This window comes from Gossypium arboreum, chromosome 3 (genome assembly GCF_025698485.1).
Source record: "Gossypium arboreum isolate Shixiya-1 chromosome 3, ASM2569848v2, whole genome shotgun sequence".
NCBI lineage: Eukaryota > Viridiplantae > Streptophyta > Magnoliopsida > Malvales > Malvaceae > Gossypium > Gossypium arboreum.
The window spans coordinates 130,050,319-130,068,144 of NC_069072.1; the positions used below are offsets into that span (position 1 = coordinate 130,050,319).

At 34.6% G+C, this 17,826-nt stretch overlaps 1 protein-coding gene across 1 annotated transcript; it reads right to left on the reverse strand.

The window, feature by feature from the left end:
• Positions 1-9,707: 9,707 nt before the first annotated feature.
• Positions 9,708-14,827, reverse strand: LOC108475264 (uncharacterized). The gene is made up of 13 exons (XM_017777238.1): positions 14,440-14,827; positions 13,830-14,248; positions 13,147-13,741; positions 12,923-12,963; positions 11,988-12,056; positions 11,752-11,852; positions 11,532-11,610; positions 11,261-11,359; positions 10,829-10,897; positions 10,680-10,729; positions 10,466-10,547; positions 10,164-10,258; positions 9,708-9,834 (listed from the first exon to the last, which is right to left on the reverse strand). Exons 1-13 carry the CDS (start codon positions 14,825-14,827, stop codon positions 9,708-9,710), a joined length of 2,214 nt encoding a protein of 737 aa, XP_017632727.1.
• Positions 14,828-17,826: the final 2,999 nt, after the last annotated feature.

The following is a 17,826-nucleotide window of genomic DNA, read 5'->3' on the forward strand; positions in this document are numbered from 1 at the left end:
ACTAACCCTTACCGATCGAACAACCTACGAAACGTTCGTGATTTAGAACTCCGACAGCTTTGCGTTCTAGAAGAGCCTAGCTCGAACCAATGCCCTCAAATGTTGGGACATTTAAATTCGGTTACTACTTCCCTTGATGGAACCAAACAGCAATCCCCACTTGGCACGCCAATGTGTTCACGGAAGACCAATTAGACAATCGATCCTTTCGGAATTCCAACTGTACGTCTAGCCACACTAACTCAAACGACGTCTTTTTTGACTTAGTGTTGTCTTGACTTTGTGAGTTGACGAAGTCATACTCTTAATCCGGAGAAATAATAAATATCGAAAGTTGGGAGTTAAACAGCTGGGGTTCGTAACTCACGGGGTTTTGACGGGGTTAACACCGGCTTAAAGCTGAAAGGGGTTTAGTGTGGCATGAATTTAATCATGCTTGAAGGTTATGGAAATGATAGAATTTATATGAAAAAGGTAGTGGAAATGGATAGAAAAAATATTTGCAAAGAGAATTAGACAAATTTTGTAAAAAGAAGACAAAATAATCTAATGCTCAATTAAATTAAGAAAAAGAAAAACAAGGTGGATAATGGAATTCCAAAATGAAATAGGAATGTGAAGACAATTGATTAATGGATGATTTCCTAAGAACTAAAACCCCCTATTTATATAGATAGGGTTTACTAAAAATAACTTAAGAAAATTAATATAAAATCTAAAATAATAATAATTAAAAATAAATAAAATTAAAATAAACTTAAAATAGAATTTCCTATTTTTGGCTTTTTACAAAGTCAAATTTATGACTAGTCATTGGCTTGCTCCATCTTTTCGCTTTGGCCCATTCTAATAATTTTCTTTTAATTTGGCCCCTTTTCAGCTTGCTTTTGATCAATTGCATCCCTGACAAGAATTAAATCATAAAAACACTTAATTAGCAGGGTTCAGTTCATCAATAAACCAAATTAAGCACAAAAAATATGCAATTTGACATGTTTATCAATTCCATTTGTAATTAAGTTTAAACTCACTGTGATTTGATTATGGATGATGGGATTATGATTTATGACTTTTTTGTATTTTGTATTAGATAAGTTTATTTGGTAAGTTAATTGTTTTTAATCCGTGGAACTTACTAAGCTTAAGTAAGCTTACTTGTGTCTTTTTTTTATTATTGTTTTCTTGTAGATATGTTCTTATAGAAATAGGCGACCGGATCGACTCAAATAATCACACTATTTGGAAATCTTGTGGTAGTTTTTGAATGTTTAATTTGGGTTATATGACATGTAGTAGGTGAATTGAACTTATGTTGGTAATTTGGAAATTTGTTAAACTTGAATGATACTTGTCTTGATATAGATTTTGAGTACTTTTAAATATGTTTTGGTTGGTATATATGTATGTATGGCATTTGTTAGTATTTGTGGTATAAGTTTTATATAAAAGTGTGTTATGACAATTTAAAATATGGATTGATAGGAGTGGTGTTTTGGTATGAAATGCTAATGAGGTTTGAGTACTTTGAGTGCACATACTATGGTTTGAAATGTGGCATTGATTTAGCAATTGAATTGTGGTGTCAATGAGGGCACATTGGTTAGACACTTATGTTGAATGATTTGACATGTTTTGAGCTTGTTTAATTGAGTTTTGAAGAGGTTTAAGTTATGGTAATTGAGTTACTTGATGTCTAAGTCATTATTGTTTTATGTACAGGTTTCACACGGTTTGTGACACGGCCGTGTGACCCAACATCAAATGCACACACGGGCTGGCACATGACTTGTGACACGGCTATGTGCCCATAATTCGAGTACTCATATGAGCAGACATACGGGCTGAGACACGACCGTGTGTCCTGACTTTAATGTCCACACGGTCTGGGCTATGTCACAAGACCTAGACACACGACTGTGTGACCCCTATTTCTCAAAATTTTCAAAAAGTTTTTGTTTTGTTTCAAATTGATCTTGGATTGATCCTAAACTGGTTTTAGGGCCTTGTAGGCTTGATTTAAGGGTCGTATTAACTCTTTTGCTATATTTAAATATGGTTAGTTGATGATAGTATTTAATTTGTATAATAGCTTCTGTTTTAACATGGAATGTTCTGTTTTGTATAGTAACACTCTGTAAGTCTAATCCGACGATGGAAATAGGTTAGGGGTGTTACAAGTACCCAGTAAAACAGGGCATCTAAAAGCTTTAGTGAAACAGGGTGTTTTTATTCAAGTCATCTTTGACAATAACCGAATTGTTATTGGTTTTCTTTTCTTTTCTTTTTAACCAATGGTTGTAATAAAGAGAAGGCATGAATTGAGTATTGTGAAAATTGTCTCTCTCATTCTCTTGTTTTCTTCTCTATTTTCTGTGAGTTTTCTATTTTCAGATTTGTGGTTTATCAATGAAATAAACTGATATTTCTCAAAATTTTTGAGAAAACCCATTGTAATATGAAGGCCATATGACAAACACAATTACCTTCAAATCACTTAAACTCAATTTTAATGGTGATTATGGCTATGCTTATTGTTTTTCCATTAGAACCTAGCGTTAGAAAGGCATAATGGATGCTGCTTTAACTTATTAAAACATGAATGATTCAAAACCTAGTTATTTGGAATGTTTCGAGTTTTCTGATTTCTCATACTCTTTAGTTGCTACTTGTGGAATTATGCCTCATATTTTTCAGCTTTTCTTCTTTTAGTTAAACTCTACTTTAGTTTCCAACTTAAACTCCGATTAGTGTATGTTATTTTAATATTAGTTGACCTATAAATTTAGCTTATAAATAGACCCTTTTTCCACCCTAGAAAGATAGCCAATTACACATTTAGGTATTTTTACAAGCTTTTAGACAATTTTGTATTTATGTTTTGAGGGTTCTTATTTCAGGGTATAGTTTTATCTCCATCTTTTGTACTCCTCATTTTTTTCGTTTTAGTGAAATTATCTTTGCCCGTGGTTTTTATCCTCTTCGGAGGGATTTTTCCATATAAAATATTTGTATTTGATCTTTTCAATTTTATTTGTTATTTTACTTGTTCGTTGCTTAACCGGGTTTATCACCAATAAATTGGTATCATAGCTAGTTTGATTCTTGCATCAACCCGTTTAGAGATGGTAGCAACAATGTTTGATATTGATAAGTTTAATGGCATCAAAAATTTGAATCTGTGACATGTTCGGATGACAATAATTCTAATTTAGAGTGATCTTCAAAAGGTCCATACAGAGAAGAAGCTTGCAGATATGGATAAATTAGAATAGGATAAGTTAGATAAAAAAGCTTTATCCACAATTCAATTATGTCTAACAAATAATGTGTTGTAGGAGGTTTTGATGGAAAAAATGACATTCACCTTATGGAAAATGTTAGAAATCCTCTATGCGACAAAGCCTCTAGCTAACCAATTAGTGTTGAAAAAACGTCTATACACGTTCTGCATGTACGAAAGTGAGCACCTTAGAGATCACATCAGTCAATTTATTACTCTTTTGAAGGCTCTTTTTATAAAAATAACCCGAAATCTTTTATTTATTAAAAAATGACCCATTTTTTATTATGCACGTAAATGACCTAAAATGAATAGTGAAAGTTGGTAGAGCCAAAGAGATTGGTGCCACCCACTTGCCACGTCAGCCAATTATTGGCTGCTAGTATTAAAAAATCAAATTTTTTTTGTGGAGCTAATCTATTTGACGTGACCACTCTAGTACTGATATTTATGAATATTTCGGGGGGCAGAGAATAAATAATAGTGGTGGAGTGGTAATACTTTAAAATGACATACTTTTATGCGTTAATTACATATATATTTTGAGTACAATCCTACTAATTTGGGGGCAAAAAGCATGAATTTAAAGACAAAACGGGTCAACATGAGAAATAGGGAAGAAGTGGTGCCAAAAATTCAAAGTGTGAAAGACTTGGGGAAAATTTCAAAGAAGAGATTTATGAACATAAGATTTTATTTAAAATTGAATTTTATTTTTAGGATTATTGTTAGGATTATTATGATATTGTTTAGATTTAATTTTAAATTATATTTGTAATGGCCTAAATTCAAGGTTATCGGAATAGTGGTTTCAGTAACCACAAATCGATTTAAAGAGAAATTTATTTTAATATTTTTCATGAATATCTATATGATAGGAAAATCGTATTAAAATATCGATAGAAAAATTTTACCGATTTAGTGGTTAGTTAGAAAAAAAAGGAATTATTGAAGGAATTGGGTAAAAACAAATTATCGAGACCTTGATCTCGTAAAACTGAGTATAAAATATTTTTATAAATATTTATAAAATGTTAGTGATGTGGTAGTAAAATTTCGTTAGAAAATTTTAACGTTTGAGTAGGTAATTAAATGAAGAGGACTAAATTGGAAAAGGTGTAAAAGTTGCTAGAATGATTAAATAGCTTAAGTGTCTAATGAGAAAGGATTTAAAAGGCAATTAGAGCCAAAATTTATTTGGGCTGGACGGAAAGGGCATGAAATCAACAGGAAAATTGATGATTTAAGGGCAAAATTGGAATATTACATAATTAACTAAATAAAGATAGAACTAAATAGGAAATATCTAGATTTTTCTTCATTCTCATCAGCCAAAATGCCATAGGAGGGGTTCTTTAAGCTAGTATTCCATAATTTTTGCACCAAATCTAGAAAATTCAAATACGAAGCTAGATCGAGGAAAAGAAAAAGTTTGGGATCAGTAGATTTGTGTATACGAACAAGTATCGAGGTAAGTTCGTGTAACTTAAATTATATTCTTAAATGCTTGAAATGTATGTTATTGATATGAATATAATTTGAATGTTCATTGTATGAAAATTGATGAAACATTGATATATTTGATAAAAAGGGGAAGAAATTCCGGTTGAATGAAAGGAAATTTCAATGAATCTCTGAAAAGGAATTGACGGTAAAAAGGATCTAGCCCGAATGGGTGATCCTATCCTGATATAGCCCTCCCGAAGAATATGTGTAAAATGGATTAAGCCCGGAAGAGTAATCCGAATTAGGGTCTGAATTTAGCCTGGGCTGGTAATTTAGATCCAAGCTCATTAGAGTAATTGTTGTTGCAGGGGATTTAGCTTGGACTGGTAATCCCGACAATACTCTATCAGTTTATATTACAGGGGATTTAGCCTGGATTGGTAATCCCGCTGTAAGGATGAGGTTTGCGAGAGTGTGCTCTCTGAAATGGAAATGTGCTCACATGAATATGAATTGACGGATCCAGAAATGTACACTAAAAGTGTACCTCTGAAAATCCATTGAAATTTCGAGAAATTTAACGGGATAAATAAGGAAAAATAATAAGGGAATGGAAATCATGGTATATATATTATTGACACATGGAAATTATTGTACTAACTTGAATGTTGTGTTTGTGCATGTTAGGGTAATAATGCATTGAATGGATATTTGAATGTTTATTGCATTGTATTGAAAATATTAGGTAAGTATAATTCTTGTTACATGAGCTTACTAAGCACAAAGTGCTTGCCCTATTTCATTTTTCCCTATTTTGTAGTGTTAAGAGCTCGGAGGTCGGATGTGGTCGGAGACACATCACACTATCAACTTTAAGATTTCGGTATATCAAGAAACTTTATTTTGGAAATCAATGGCATGTATAAGCTAATAAAGTAAATGTTAATGTGATATGAATGTAAGGTCAGCCATTGGTATGGCTAACAAATCTTAGTTTTGGTATGTGATGAGGTTATCTTATAAAAATGCATGAATCTATCTTGAAAATATGTTGAATTGGATTGGTTGATGTGGATTGGTCTCGGTTTAATATTGCAGGGAAGGTTAGATATCTATAAAGGGGCTATATTGAGTAAAAAAAAATTAATTTGTAAACTCCGGTAATGCCTCATACCCTATTCCGGCAATGAATATGGGTAGGGGGTATTACAATATCTTTTAAATATTATCATCTAGAGTTTAAATAGGAACAAACTAGGTTTTTTCATGTATTATAAATAGGGGATGGAGTGACATGAATATTCACTCATCACTTCTATAAAAAAACTCCTTCCCCCTAAGGCTCTTAGCTTTTTTGTTTCTTTTTAAATAAAATTCCATTCCACTAAACTTATGTTTCTTTTCCTGAAAAGGATGAGTAACTAAACTCATCTAGCCAAAGGTTATCAAGGCTCCTCCAAAAGAGTTCATGAGGCTTAGAACCTACACTTAGCTTTTCTTAACGAGTATTCATTATTTCTTCACATTATGAGACTGACACTTCCGTCCATATCCTTCCAAAAGTAATCTTTTCAACTTGTGTAAGGAACGGTCGCTTTATATGTTTTGGGAAGGTTGCCTAGTCAGTTTGCTAACTTACTATGTTAGAGGTTGTTGAGCCGAAGAGACGAAATGGCGTGGCATTCGCCATTGAGAAATGATGATCTAGTGTAAGGCAGTCCCACAAAAGTGATAGTTGGTTAGATTCGGGTTCCTCTAGATCGTAAGACTATAACCTAAATGGAGTTGATGGTCGTAGGTGTCCTCTTCCACTATAACTGGCTTATTCGATCATGAGAAGGATCACCTAAAATTCTATGATTGAACCAAATGAGGATCAAGATAACCGGAGGCTGCAATCCCTCAATTATAAAACCCCTTTTTCTTAATTTTGTTCCTTATCACAATTACGATTTCAATCTATTTAATTTTGACTCATCCACATTTTTAATTCTATTTTATTTTATTTTATTTCCCAAGTCAATTGTTTTTCCTGGGTACGACTGTGCCAAGGATTTCGAGAAATAAAGAGCTGTGGCGATCCAGTCCTTGAGGATTTGACCCTACTCCCCTATACTATTTCTTTTCGTTATTTAGGGATAGGATATTTTTAGTGCCTTCAACGACACACCATGGAGCCAAATAGATTGACAGCACCACCTTTATTATGTCAAATTTTTTTTATAGTGATTTTTTATTTTTATTTTTATTTTAAAACTGAAATTATTGTTTTACTTGGTGGAGTCATAGAGAATGGCATGAGCACCATGCTACCATTAATTTTTGAGGTTTTTTAAAAATTATTTTTAATAAAAAAATAAAAATTTTATAAAGTGGTGCCATTGAGAATGGCATGACCATCATAAAAATGAATTTTTTATTTTGGTGGAACCATTCTCTTTATCGATATTTTTACCCAAGATCATTCCGTAAAATAATACCACAACCCGGGTTCCCGAAAGAAGAGGCGTGAACATTTTCAACCTTTCTCGAGCTTTTATAACTAACATTGTTCAGAATTTCATCAAGATCAGGGTCACTAAAATCTTTAACGTCATGATCAAAATCTTCATCATTATGGGTAAAGAGAATGGCTCTGCTAAAATATAAAAAAAATATTTTTTATTCAAAAACAATTTAAAAAGCTCAAAAAAATGGCAACATGATACTCACACCATTCTTTATGGCTCAATCAAATAAAAAAACAATTTTAATTTTAAAATAAAAATAAAAATCACTAAAAAACATTCTAACATAATAAAGGTGGTAACGCTAATCTATTTGGCTCCCCCATTATTATTTATTCTCTTGCCTCCGAAATATTTAAAAATACTAGTATTAGAGTGGTATTTATACAGGTCACGCCAACTAGATTGGCTCTACCCAAAAAATTGATTTTTTAATTCTAGAATCTAATGATTGGCTAACGTGGCAAGTAGGTGGCGCCAATCTCCTTGGTTATACCAACTTTCACTATTTATTTCAGGTCATTTACGTACATAAAAAAAGTAGGTCATTTTTATAATTAATAAAGAATTTGGGTTATTTTTATAAAAAAAGCTTCTTTTGAATGATTTAAAAAATATTGAGGTTCAAATTGACGATGAAGATCAGACTATGCTATTATTGTGCTCTTTACCCCCTTTATACATTCAAGGAAACCCTGATTTATAACAGAGATAATCTCTCATTTGAAGATGTGAAGAGTCATCTGTTGAGTAAAGACAAACTTGAAAATGAGTTTGGTTTGGATAGCAAGTTAGATAGGCAAGCCTCGATTTTGGTAGCATCAACAAAGCTATACAAGAGATGTCGCTATTGTAAGAAGTTAGGTCATGTCAAGGCAGATTGTTACAAATTGCGAAATAAAAGGGGTTACTGAGAACAACAAGGAATATTTAGTTGGTGCTCATTTGGTCAATGACAAGGGTGATGATTCTTGTTGGTGTCAACAAGTGAAAACTCTGAGATTATGTCTGAGTGGATCCTGGATTCGTAGTGTTGTTTACATATGTGTCTCTACAGAGACTAGTTCTCCACATATAATTCAGTTGAAGGTGGAGCTGTGTGCATGAGAAATGGTTCACCAGTAAGATCGAGATTTGGTACTTTTCAGATTGGGATGCATGATGAGACAATTAGGACACTATCAGATGTCAAGCATTCTGACTTAAAAAAAAATCTCATCTCCTTAGGAAATTTGGACTCAAAGGGTTATAAAATTAACATTGAGTCAAGTGACATTAAGGTATCCTGTGGGGCTCTCGTTTGGATAAAAGGTAAAAAGATTTGTAATCTTTATGTTTTGGAATGATTAACGATTACCGGTGAAATAAGATGTCCCTCATCTGTTAAGGAGTTGAAGTAGACTCGTTTGAAGCGAATACAACTTGGTCATAGGAAGGGGAAAATGTATGACCTTTTCGTAGAAGAGAGGTTCTCTTTTGGATGCAAGGTTTTGAAAGATAGGGCACTGTATTCGTAAAAATCAAACCCGGGTTAATTTTGATTTGACAATGTACAAGTCAAAGACTAGAAGTCTTCTAGCTTCTAAGCATAACTTCGACTCAGTTAATATCCTGCATAATTCGAGAAAAGCCCGTGGTGGGCTTTGGCAAAGAAGGCGTTATAGAAATACGGGTCAAGGTGGAGATTTGTGAAGTTATACCTTGTATTTTTTTACTTTTCTTCTCTCAGTTAAACTCTGTTTTTAATTTCTCACTTAAACTTTGATTAATGTAGGTTATTTTAAAATTAGTCGACCTACAAATTTAGCATATAAATAGACCATTTTCCACCCTAGAAAGATAACCTCATTACACATTTAGGTATTAACTTTTACAAGTTTTTAGAGAATTTTGTGTTTACATTGTCAGAGTTCTTATTTCTGGTTTCAGAGTTTAGTTTTATTTTCATTTTTTATACTCTTCATTTTTTTTCGTTTTAGTTAAATTATTTTTACCTGTGATTTTTATCCTCTTTAGAGAAATTTTTTCACGTAAAATATTTGTGTTCAATATTTTCAATTTTCTTCATTATTTTACTTATTTCTTACTTAACCGGGTTTATCCCAAGCTCACTACAAATTCCAATATAGAAGAGGATGATTCACAATATATATCTAATATGCCTTTATTGACATTCCCTGAGAATCAAATAATATTAAAAAAATCCAAGCTGACATGAAAAAGAACAACCGACATTTACTAACAACCAATCCAATCACCATTAAGCTCGGGCTTGCTCACATGGTAAGTACCGTCTCCTTTTCATCTTTGTCCAGCCTGAGATTTTCATCGCCAATGTCGCAAGTCTAGGTGTCAATTCTGCATTCAACAACCGGCAATTGAGTGTAAATGTTAGCAAAAAGAATGCCCATGCTTCAATCAATCGAGAGCTTTTGCCGAGGGAAGAAATGAATCCAAAAACACTTGGATTTGATTCATGATCCCTTTTGAGAGCCGTCTCCAGCCGAGTTACGGGCTTGCTGAAGTTGGATGGCGCATCGTCTTTGAAGCTCTCTAAGCTTGTCCATCAGTTCCAGAAACGTTGGCCGACTTCGAGGATCACTGGTTTCGGAAAAAGTTATAGTTTCATAGGTCAGATCACAATTGAAAATTACAATGACTAGAGGAGAAACAAAGTTTGCTTTAATCCTGAAGACAATCGGATCAAAATTATAACTAAACTACTACCAAAGTCGATTGTGTAAATGGTTCTTAAATAATTAGGTCATCACATCTTATCGTACGTAATTTGATAAAAATATCACGCGATGCTTGAGGCTTGTAATGGTATGTGGTTCATAATATTGAATTAACTTATGTAGCGGTATGCTACAGCTCGGATCTAAAAAAACTGAAACCAAACATGAAAACGTTACGAGGAGATAACCCACCTGAGCCAGCAACTCTCTATTATCGAAGCCCACAGTGGATCTAAATCCTTCGGAATCTCAAGTCGTTGGTTCATGAACCCGACAGTTCCAATTACCTACAGGTATGCTAAACACACTGTTGTTCATATATGCAGAGCTACAAGACTTGCAATGCTGAGTACTTTATAAAGTGAAAATACGACTCAAAGATGGGATCCAACATAGGATCACCTCTTTAGAAGAGATGCAGATGGATTGATGATGATAGACACTTCGCATGCAAATATCTTGCATTTTTTAAAATAAAAAGTTGAGAACTATACCTGCATTGAGTTGAGATTCTCCCAAGGTATCTTCCCAGTAGCAAGTTCCCATAATATGACTCCAAAACTATAAATATCGGACCTAAGTGTTTCCAAGAAAGAACAAGAAATATAAAGTCGGCAGAGAATAAAAATGGTGAACGCGATTGGGCTCTGGGATGGGGATATGTTGTGTGAAGTGAAAAAGAGAGGAGAAGAGTCATTTGCAACATACTTCTCATCGGAGGGTTCATTGCGAAGAACTTCTGGCGCCATCCATTGAGGCTACAAGAAAATTCAACCAAACTATTAAGTTATGCATCCTCTCACAATGATTTAGACTTAGATTAATATTTTCGATGAACTACAAGTTTCAGTCAATACCGTTCCTTTCCCAGTCTTAGTAGTGAGAAACGTTGCATGCTTGAGACGTGACAAACCAAAATCGCCAACCTGGTCAAATAAAAGGTAGCCCTAAAACAAGAATCTTCGAAACCCTGATGCAAAACTGAAACTATATTTCCAATCAGGGTCGGAGCCGGGTTTGTAGAGGCCCAGATCCCCTTAAAATAAAAGATTTTTCATTTAAATTTTTTATGATTTATAAAATTTTAAATTAATAATAATAAAATATATTTTGATTTAAAAATAATAAAATTTAATTTATCCTTTTAAAAATTATAAAATATAAGTTATTAAAAAATGAAATTATATTTATAATATCATAAAAATATATAATTTAATTTTGGAGCCTCAAAAAAATTTCTAACTTAACCCTAATTCCAATTAAAACAGATGCACAAAACTAAAGCAAACCTTCAGAGTCCAATTCTTATCAACTAGGAGATTTGAAGACTTCAAATCACGATGAACGATAGTCGGATTGCAATGGTGAAGATAATTCATGCCTCGTGCCTTAGCAGTTCAATCAATAAGATGAATCAATGAGGGCAGGGCACTCCAGCGGTGCAAACAAGAATAGATTAAAAAAATGCAGATTGGCGTGTGATGGCACTACACCCACCACAACTTGAGGAACATCACGAAGTTGCAAAAAAAAGAGAACCCAAAACTACTTGAGACTCACAATATCCAAAGCCAAATGAACACGCCGTTTCCTCTCTAATTTTGCAGCATTCCTCTGTAGCAATCGAAACAAACTCCCACTACATCGATAAAATATAAATAACCATTCATTAACGTTGAAGTAAATTAAACCAACAAATCTACTGTTTCAAAGAACAATAGATATGCAATGTTAATGTTCCATAAATCCAAAAAGGAATTTCAAAAGGTGGAGATCGAACCGTTGAAGAAATTCAGTAACAATGCAGAGACGTTGAGGTGAAGTGACAGCTCCCATAAACAGCAGAACATTTGGATGCCGCAGTCTTTTCAACAGAGAAACCTTCAAAGCAGAAGGGAAATAGTCAGAGCAGAATTAGAAGAGGAGGAAAGTAACTCAAAACGATAACAAATGCAGTTATCTTAGCCAGTTGGCGACTGTAAAGCAATTTAAATGTAATTTTACAATAAAGCACACCTCCTGTCTAAAAGAATGTATGACATCATCTGAATATTCCAGGTTCGGGAATACCTTGACAGCAACATCCTGCGATAACATGAAAATGGTTGATTTCCACAAATAGTAAGGTGATTTACATTTTTTTTCATGCTTCCTACTATTTTAGTTGAAATTTTGACTTTTAAAAGTAGTTTTGGTGTATTTATTTTTTCACCTTTCAATAAACATAGTAATTTTATTTTTTTGTGCTTAATTGTAAATATATTAAAATCATTAATTAAAAATAAAAAGTATTTTTAAAATATTAATTATAAATATTTAATTGTTATATTTAAATATTTAAAATATAGTTTATATATTCTAATTAAATTTTATAAATAATTAATATTTATTGCTTAAAATATTTAAAATTTATATTTCATATATTAAATTATTAACAAGAAGTTATAATAATTTTTTGTATTCTTACTAAAATATAATAATATTAACTAATTTAAATATTATTTAAATGCATGTTTGTTACATGATAATAATATGTCTAAACATTTTATTTTCCAAAAGCACTTTTTAATAGTAATGTTAACATTTAAATTTTAAACTTAAATTTTTTAAGAGCACTTCTCCATATCACTTTTCAAAGGCATTACTAAACTAGCCCTAAAAAACTTATGTATATCAATGACATCATGGCTTCCATTAACCGGAATGGACTGCAAGTATGGCATAAGATTCCGAAATGAACTCCAGATTTTTCATATTGCATTGTCTATATTAGACTTAGGGATCAATGTAGGTGACGAACCTATAATACTCAACACCGTATAGAACAATTGGCTGATGGGTGTGACACCAATTTTCCAATTTATACGAACTCAACACCATATAGTACCATCAAGAATGTGTTTATTTATCCTCCCAAAAGATAAGGCAGTGAAAGGAGTAAGAGAACATACTGATGCATACCACAGACCATGATATACCGTTCCACAAGAACCTACAAGGAAAGCAAAGGAGAATTAAGTACTTAAATAATTCATGTTGTGATATTACCCACGAAATCAAGTAAGAATGAAGTAGAACCAGTACAGAGTTTTAACATAAAGTAATTGCTCTCCAGTTATAAACAAGTTCATAATTCCTTCATGTCTCCCAGTTGCTGTTAACTGAAGGAAATTACCTCGCCCAATTTGCTCTCCGATCGTCAACTCTTCCCACAAGATTTCATAATCTACACAGTCAGTGTCCATATCAACTCTATTAACAGGACTACCACCAGTACTCCCCGAGCTGCTGGTACTGCTTGTGCTGTTAACATTAGCAGAAGATGATGAAGAACCTGATGCGTCATTGTTGATAGGTCTACCGTACTTATTAATATGGTCTTCTGGTTTTGTACCCAAATATGGGCCCTTTAGCAGAAATGTTTCATTCTCTTGATCATTACCCTCACAAGGCCTTATGGAATGAGTAGTCTTGGCCTCTGATTCTTCTTGACTGTTCCCTTTCCAAGGCAAAGATATCCCTGTCAGAGCTATAAAGGTCGTAAATTTTTGGATTGCAGGTTTTCCTTCATTCTCATCACCAAAATCTATAGAGTTCATTACAGTGGACTCGTTATCAAAAGGATAAAGTACACCATGGGTGGGTGGCCGCATATCTCCCTTAGATGTACAGACTCTACTGTGAGTTGCGTCTTCTTTATGATCATAAGGATCAACACGATTCTCGCCTGTCCTAATTCTGGATTTCACTTTGTTGCTCACCTTGAACGCCTGCTTTGGTTAACTAGTGAATCAGCCCAAATCAAAACAAAAGAAACCAAAAATAAGCATATATAAAGAATTAAGAAACTAATAATACCAAATTTGATATTTTTGATACAATTGCAGCTTGCAGAGGCTGCTGAGGATCAAGACCAAGTTTAAACGTGATGGCGTTTTTAGACCGGGTAAAAGCTGAAGAATTTCCTTCCGGTTGCCTTTCAGCTGAAAATTCAAACTTGGTTTGTTGAAAAGGCCGCGAATCACAGGTCACACAAGTGATTCCCACCACAGAACCATTTTCATCATAAAAAGGAGTAACAGTTGCAACTACAGAAATATTCTCCCCTATTCTATTCTTAATAGGAAACAACCCAGCCCAACTCTCCCCAGCAGTAACCAGATGAACTATATTAACTGCAATCCTGAAATACTTAGGTTGACAAACAAGCTTAATAATATCTTGTCCTAAAGCTTCTGCTTCTGAATAACCAAAAAGTTTTTCAGCAGCTCGGTTCCCGCAAAAACACACACACACAAAATTTTAAGAAAAATAACCCTACAGAGATGACAATCTTTACCTTGTATACTAAGAAACAAGATTAAATCATATCGTTAGTTTAGAAAAAAAAAATCACGAACATTGCAACTGAAAAGGAAGAAGAAGAAGAAAGGAAAGAAAGTAACCCTATTTAAAGTTTAAACTTACCAATAGAATACACGGCCTCCAAGATCATATATATAAACAGATTGTCCCATAGACTGTAAAATATTTAAAAACTGACTGTTAGTCAAATTAGCGGCCGCTGTCCATGAATTCCCGGTTCTTGTTCTTCCTCCGTGGCCATTTGAGGTGCCGCAGCTCCCGCTCTCTATTTGCGACTGAAGTCGAACAGAACCAGAACCGGCAGCAGCCAACGTGTCCCCGAGAAATAACGGCCGTTGAGGGGAAGTACGGTGGGATCCTCGACGAGTTGAGTCGTGAATTGACTCACCACCGGATTGTTTTAACCTTGACATTTCTCGCATGAGATGCTCATGCCCTACTTCCAGTTCTTGGATCTTCCTCAAGAGCTCCTCCCCTTGCGGCGTTTCCATTGTTTGCTTTCCCTTCCTTTACACAACCAATTTGAAAAACACGCGAAGCTTCAAAGCTTTGTTGCGCGGAAGCGTGCGAAAGAGTAAAATTATTGTACTGAAAAATCACACCAAGTTCAATTCTCAGGAAAGAGAGGTAGATCACGAAGATCACTTAAATACTAAGTCTTTCCTAGCCAGAATATCCCTCTATCGTAATTTAATAGCACAATAAATCACTACAATCACATTCACAAAATATGCAAAACAAATAATAAAGAACACGTAATTTTAACGAGGTTCAAAAATTTTGCCTACGCCCCGGGCACTACCAAATATATTTCACTCCAAAATTACAAGTGAAATTTACAAATAGAGAGAGAATAATGCCTTAAGTAGAGAATGGCAATTATGGGATGAAGAAAGTAAGAAATGGTTAGGCCTATTTATAGTTGAGGTTCAAGGATCAACTTGCAATGTCCCTATACAATTAGGGACCAAAATTGCAATTATCCCATGCCAACTTTTAACCCAACTTGCCAACCAATATTACTTTCTACTTTCGTGTCCACCCATTTGACTTTTCAAAGAATGGTGGGTTCCAATAATCTCCACCTTGAAGATTTGATTAGGATAATCTTATCTTCACACAATTTTTCTCGCTTTTGACAACAATACTTGATAGTGCCTTCTTCAACTGTTAAACTTGCAGATATTAATCAAGTTCAAACAATGTTTGAACTTGGTTGTCATACCACCTTGGTCATCATATCTGCGGGATTATCTGCAGTCTTGATCTTCGAAGACAAATTTTCCCCTTCAATAATTTCCGCACAAAATGGAATCAATGCGTCGATATGTTTTGTACGTGCATGATAGACTCGATTCTTTGCTAAATGAATAGCGGTTTGACTATCACAATACACGTTAATATGCTCCTGAACCAACCCCAAGGTTTTAGCCATACCTTGTAACCAAATAGCCTCCTTTACACCTCTCATACGACCATGTACTCGGCTTCGTGGTTGACAATGCAACGTAGACCGTAGTGTAGACTTCCAACTTATTGGTCCTCCAAGCAAGTGTAAACACATAACCGGTGGTTGATCTTCGCTTGTCCAAATCACCGCATAGTCGTAATCAACGTACCCAATAACACCTTTACCAAGTGTATTATCCTGCTTGAACAAGTAATCCAACATCCACGGTCTTACGAATATACCGTAGAATCCATTTCACGACTTGCCAATGTCCTTTTCGAGATTATGCATATACCGCTCACTATACTAATCGCCTGTGAAATGTCGGGTCTTGTACACACCATTGCATACATCAAGCTACCTTGCATTAGAATACGGAACTTGTAACATGTATTCTCGTTCCGTATTCGTCGAAGGAGATAGTTGTGCGTAAAGCTTGAAATGAGAAGCCAACGGGTACTTACAGGTTTTGTCTCGCTCGTTCATGCCAAACTCGCAGTAGTACATTTTTCAAATCGCTTCGAGACAAGCTAACTCTATTATGAGCTCTATCTCTCCATATTTCCATGCCGAGAATCTTTTAGCTTCTCCTAGATCTTTCATCTCAAACTCGAGATTGAGTTGAGTCTTCAATCTTTCAATCTCAACTTTGCTCTTAGATGCTATTAGCATATCATCAACATATAAGAGCAAGTATATGAAAGTTTCTTCTTGTAGCTTCGAAAATACACGCAATGATCAAATTTACTTCTTGTGTACCTTTGCCCTTTCATGAACTGATCAAATCGCTTGTACCATCGCCTCGGAGATTGCTTCAATCCATAAAGCGACTTTGTCGGGTTGCAAACCCAATTTTCTTTCCCAAAGAACCTTGAATCCATCCGGTCGAGTCATATAGATTTCCTCTTCCAAATCACCGTAAAAACGCGGTCTTCATATCAAGTGAACTAGTTCAAGATCATATTATGCAACCAAGGCTAGCAAAATCCGAATAGACGAATGCTTCACAACCGGAGAAAACACTTCATTGTAATCTATTCCTTCTTTCGAGCGTAACCCTTTGCTACCAATCTAGCCTTGTATCAATTTCAATTTTATTAGGAAATCCTTCCTTCTTTGCATATACCCATTTGCATCCAATTGCCTTCTTTCCTTGGGTAGTGTCACCAACTCCTGTGTCTTATTTTTATGAAGAGACGCATTTCTTCATTCATTGCTTGCTTCCACTTTACACCATCGGGGTTACTTATCGCTTCGTGTAAGTAGAAGGAACATCATCATCTGCAATTGGAAGTGCATAGGCCACTATATCATCAAAGCGGCAGGCTTACGAATCTCTCTCTTGGCCTTCTATATGCAATTGAATCTTGTTGTTGTAGAGGTTCTTGGGTAGGAACCTCTTCATCATTTGTCCCTCCAATATTAGCTGGATCATCGTTAACCTTTTCAAGCTCCACTGCACGCAAAGTACTACTGGTTTTGTCATCCTTTGTGAATCCTTGTACTTCAACATGGTTGATTCATCAAAAGTCACATCTCTCGAAAACAATTTTCCTTGTATTAGGACACCGAGACGGTATCCTTTTACTCCATCGATTATACCCAAGAATAATGCTTTCTTTGCTCTTGGGTCTAACTTAGATTCTTTACATGATAATATGCAAGGAACCAAATACATGTAAAGAATCATAATCGATAGTGATTTACAGTCCACATCTCCATAGGAGTTTTTCCATTTATTGCGGTGATGGCAAGCGGTTAATTAGATGGCACGCATATGTAATCGCCTCATTAAAATTCTTTGTCCAATCCAAAGATTGGACAACATACATCGAACTTTCTCCAGTATAGTTCGATTCATGCGTTCTGCCACCCCATTCTGCTGTGGTGTATCCCGAACAGTGAAGTGTCGCACAATGCCCTCATCTTGGCATACTTGTAGAAATGGATCGTTTTTGTACTCAGTACCATTATCTGATCGAAGTCGTTTGACCTTTCGACCAGTCTGAGTCTCCACCATCTTCTTCCATTTCAGAAATG

Coding starts and splice junctions, on each gene's coding strand:
- LOC108475264 (XM_017777238.1), bottom strand. CDS start 14,827: ATGGAAACGCCGCAAGGGGAGGAGCTCTTGAGGAAGATCCAAGAACTG. Junction 12,057..12,922: donor ATGGTCTGTGGTATGCATCA/GTATGTTCTCTT, acceptor ATGTTATCGCAG/GATGTTGCTGTCAAGGTATT. Junction 9,835..10,163: donor ATAGAGAGTTGCTGGCTCAG/GTGGGTTATCTC, acceptor TTCCGAAACCAG/TGATCCTCGAAGTCGGCCAA.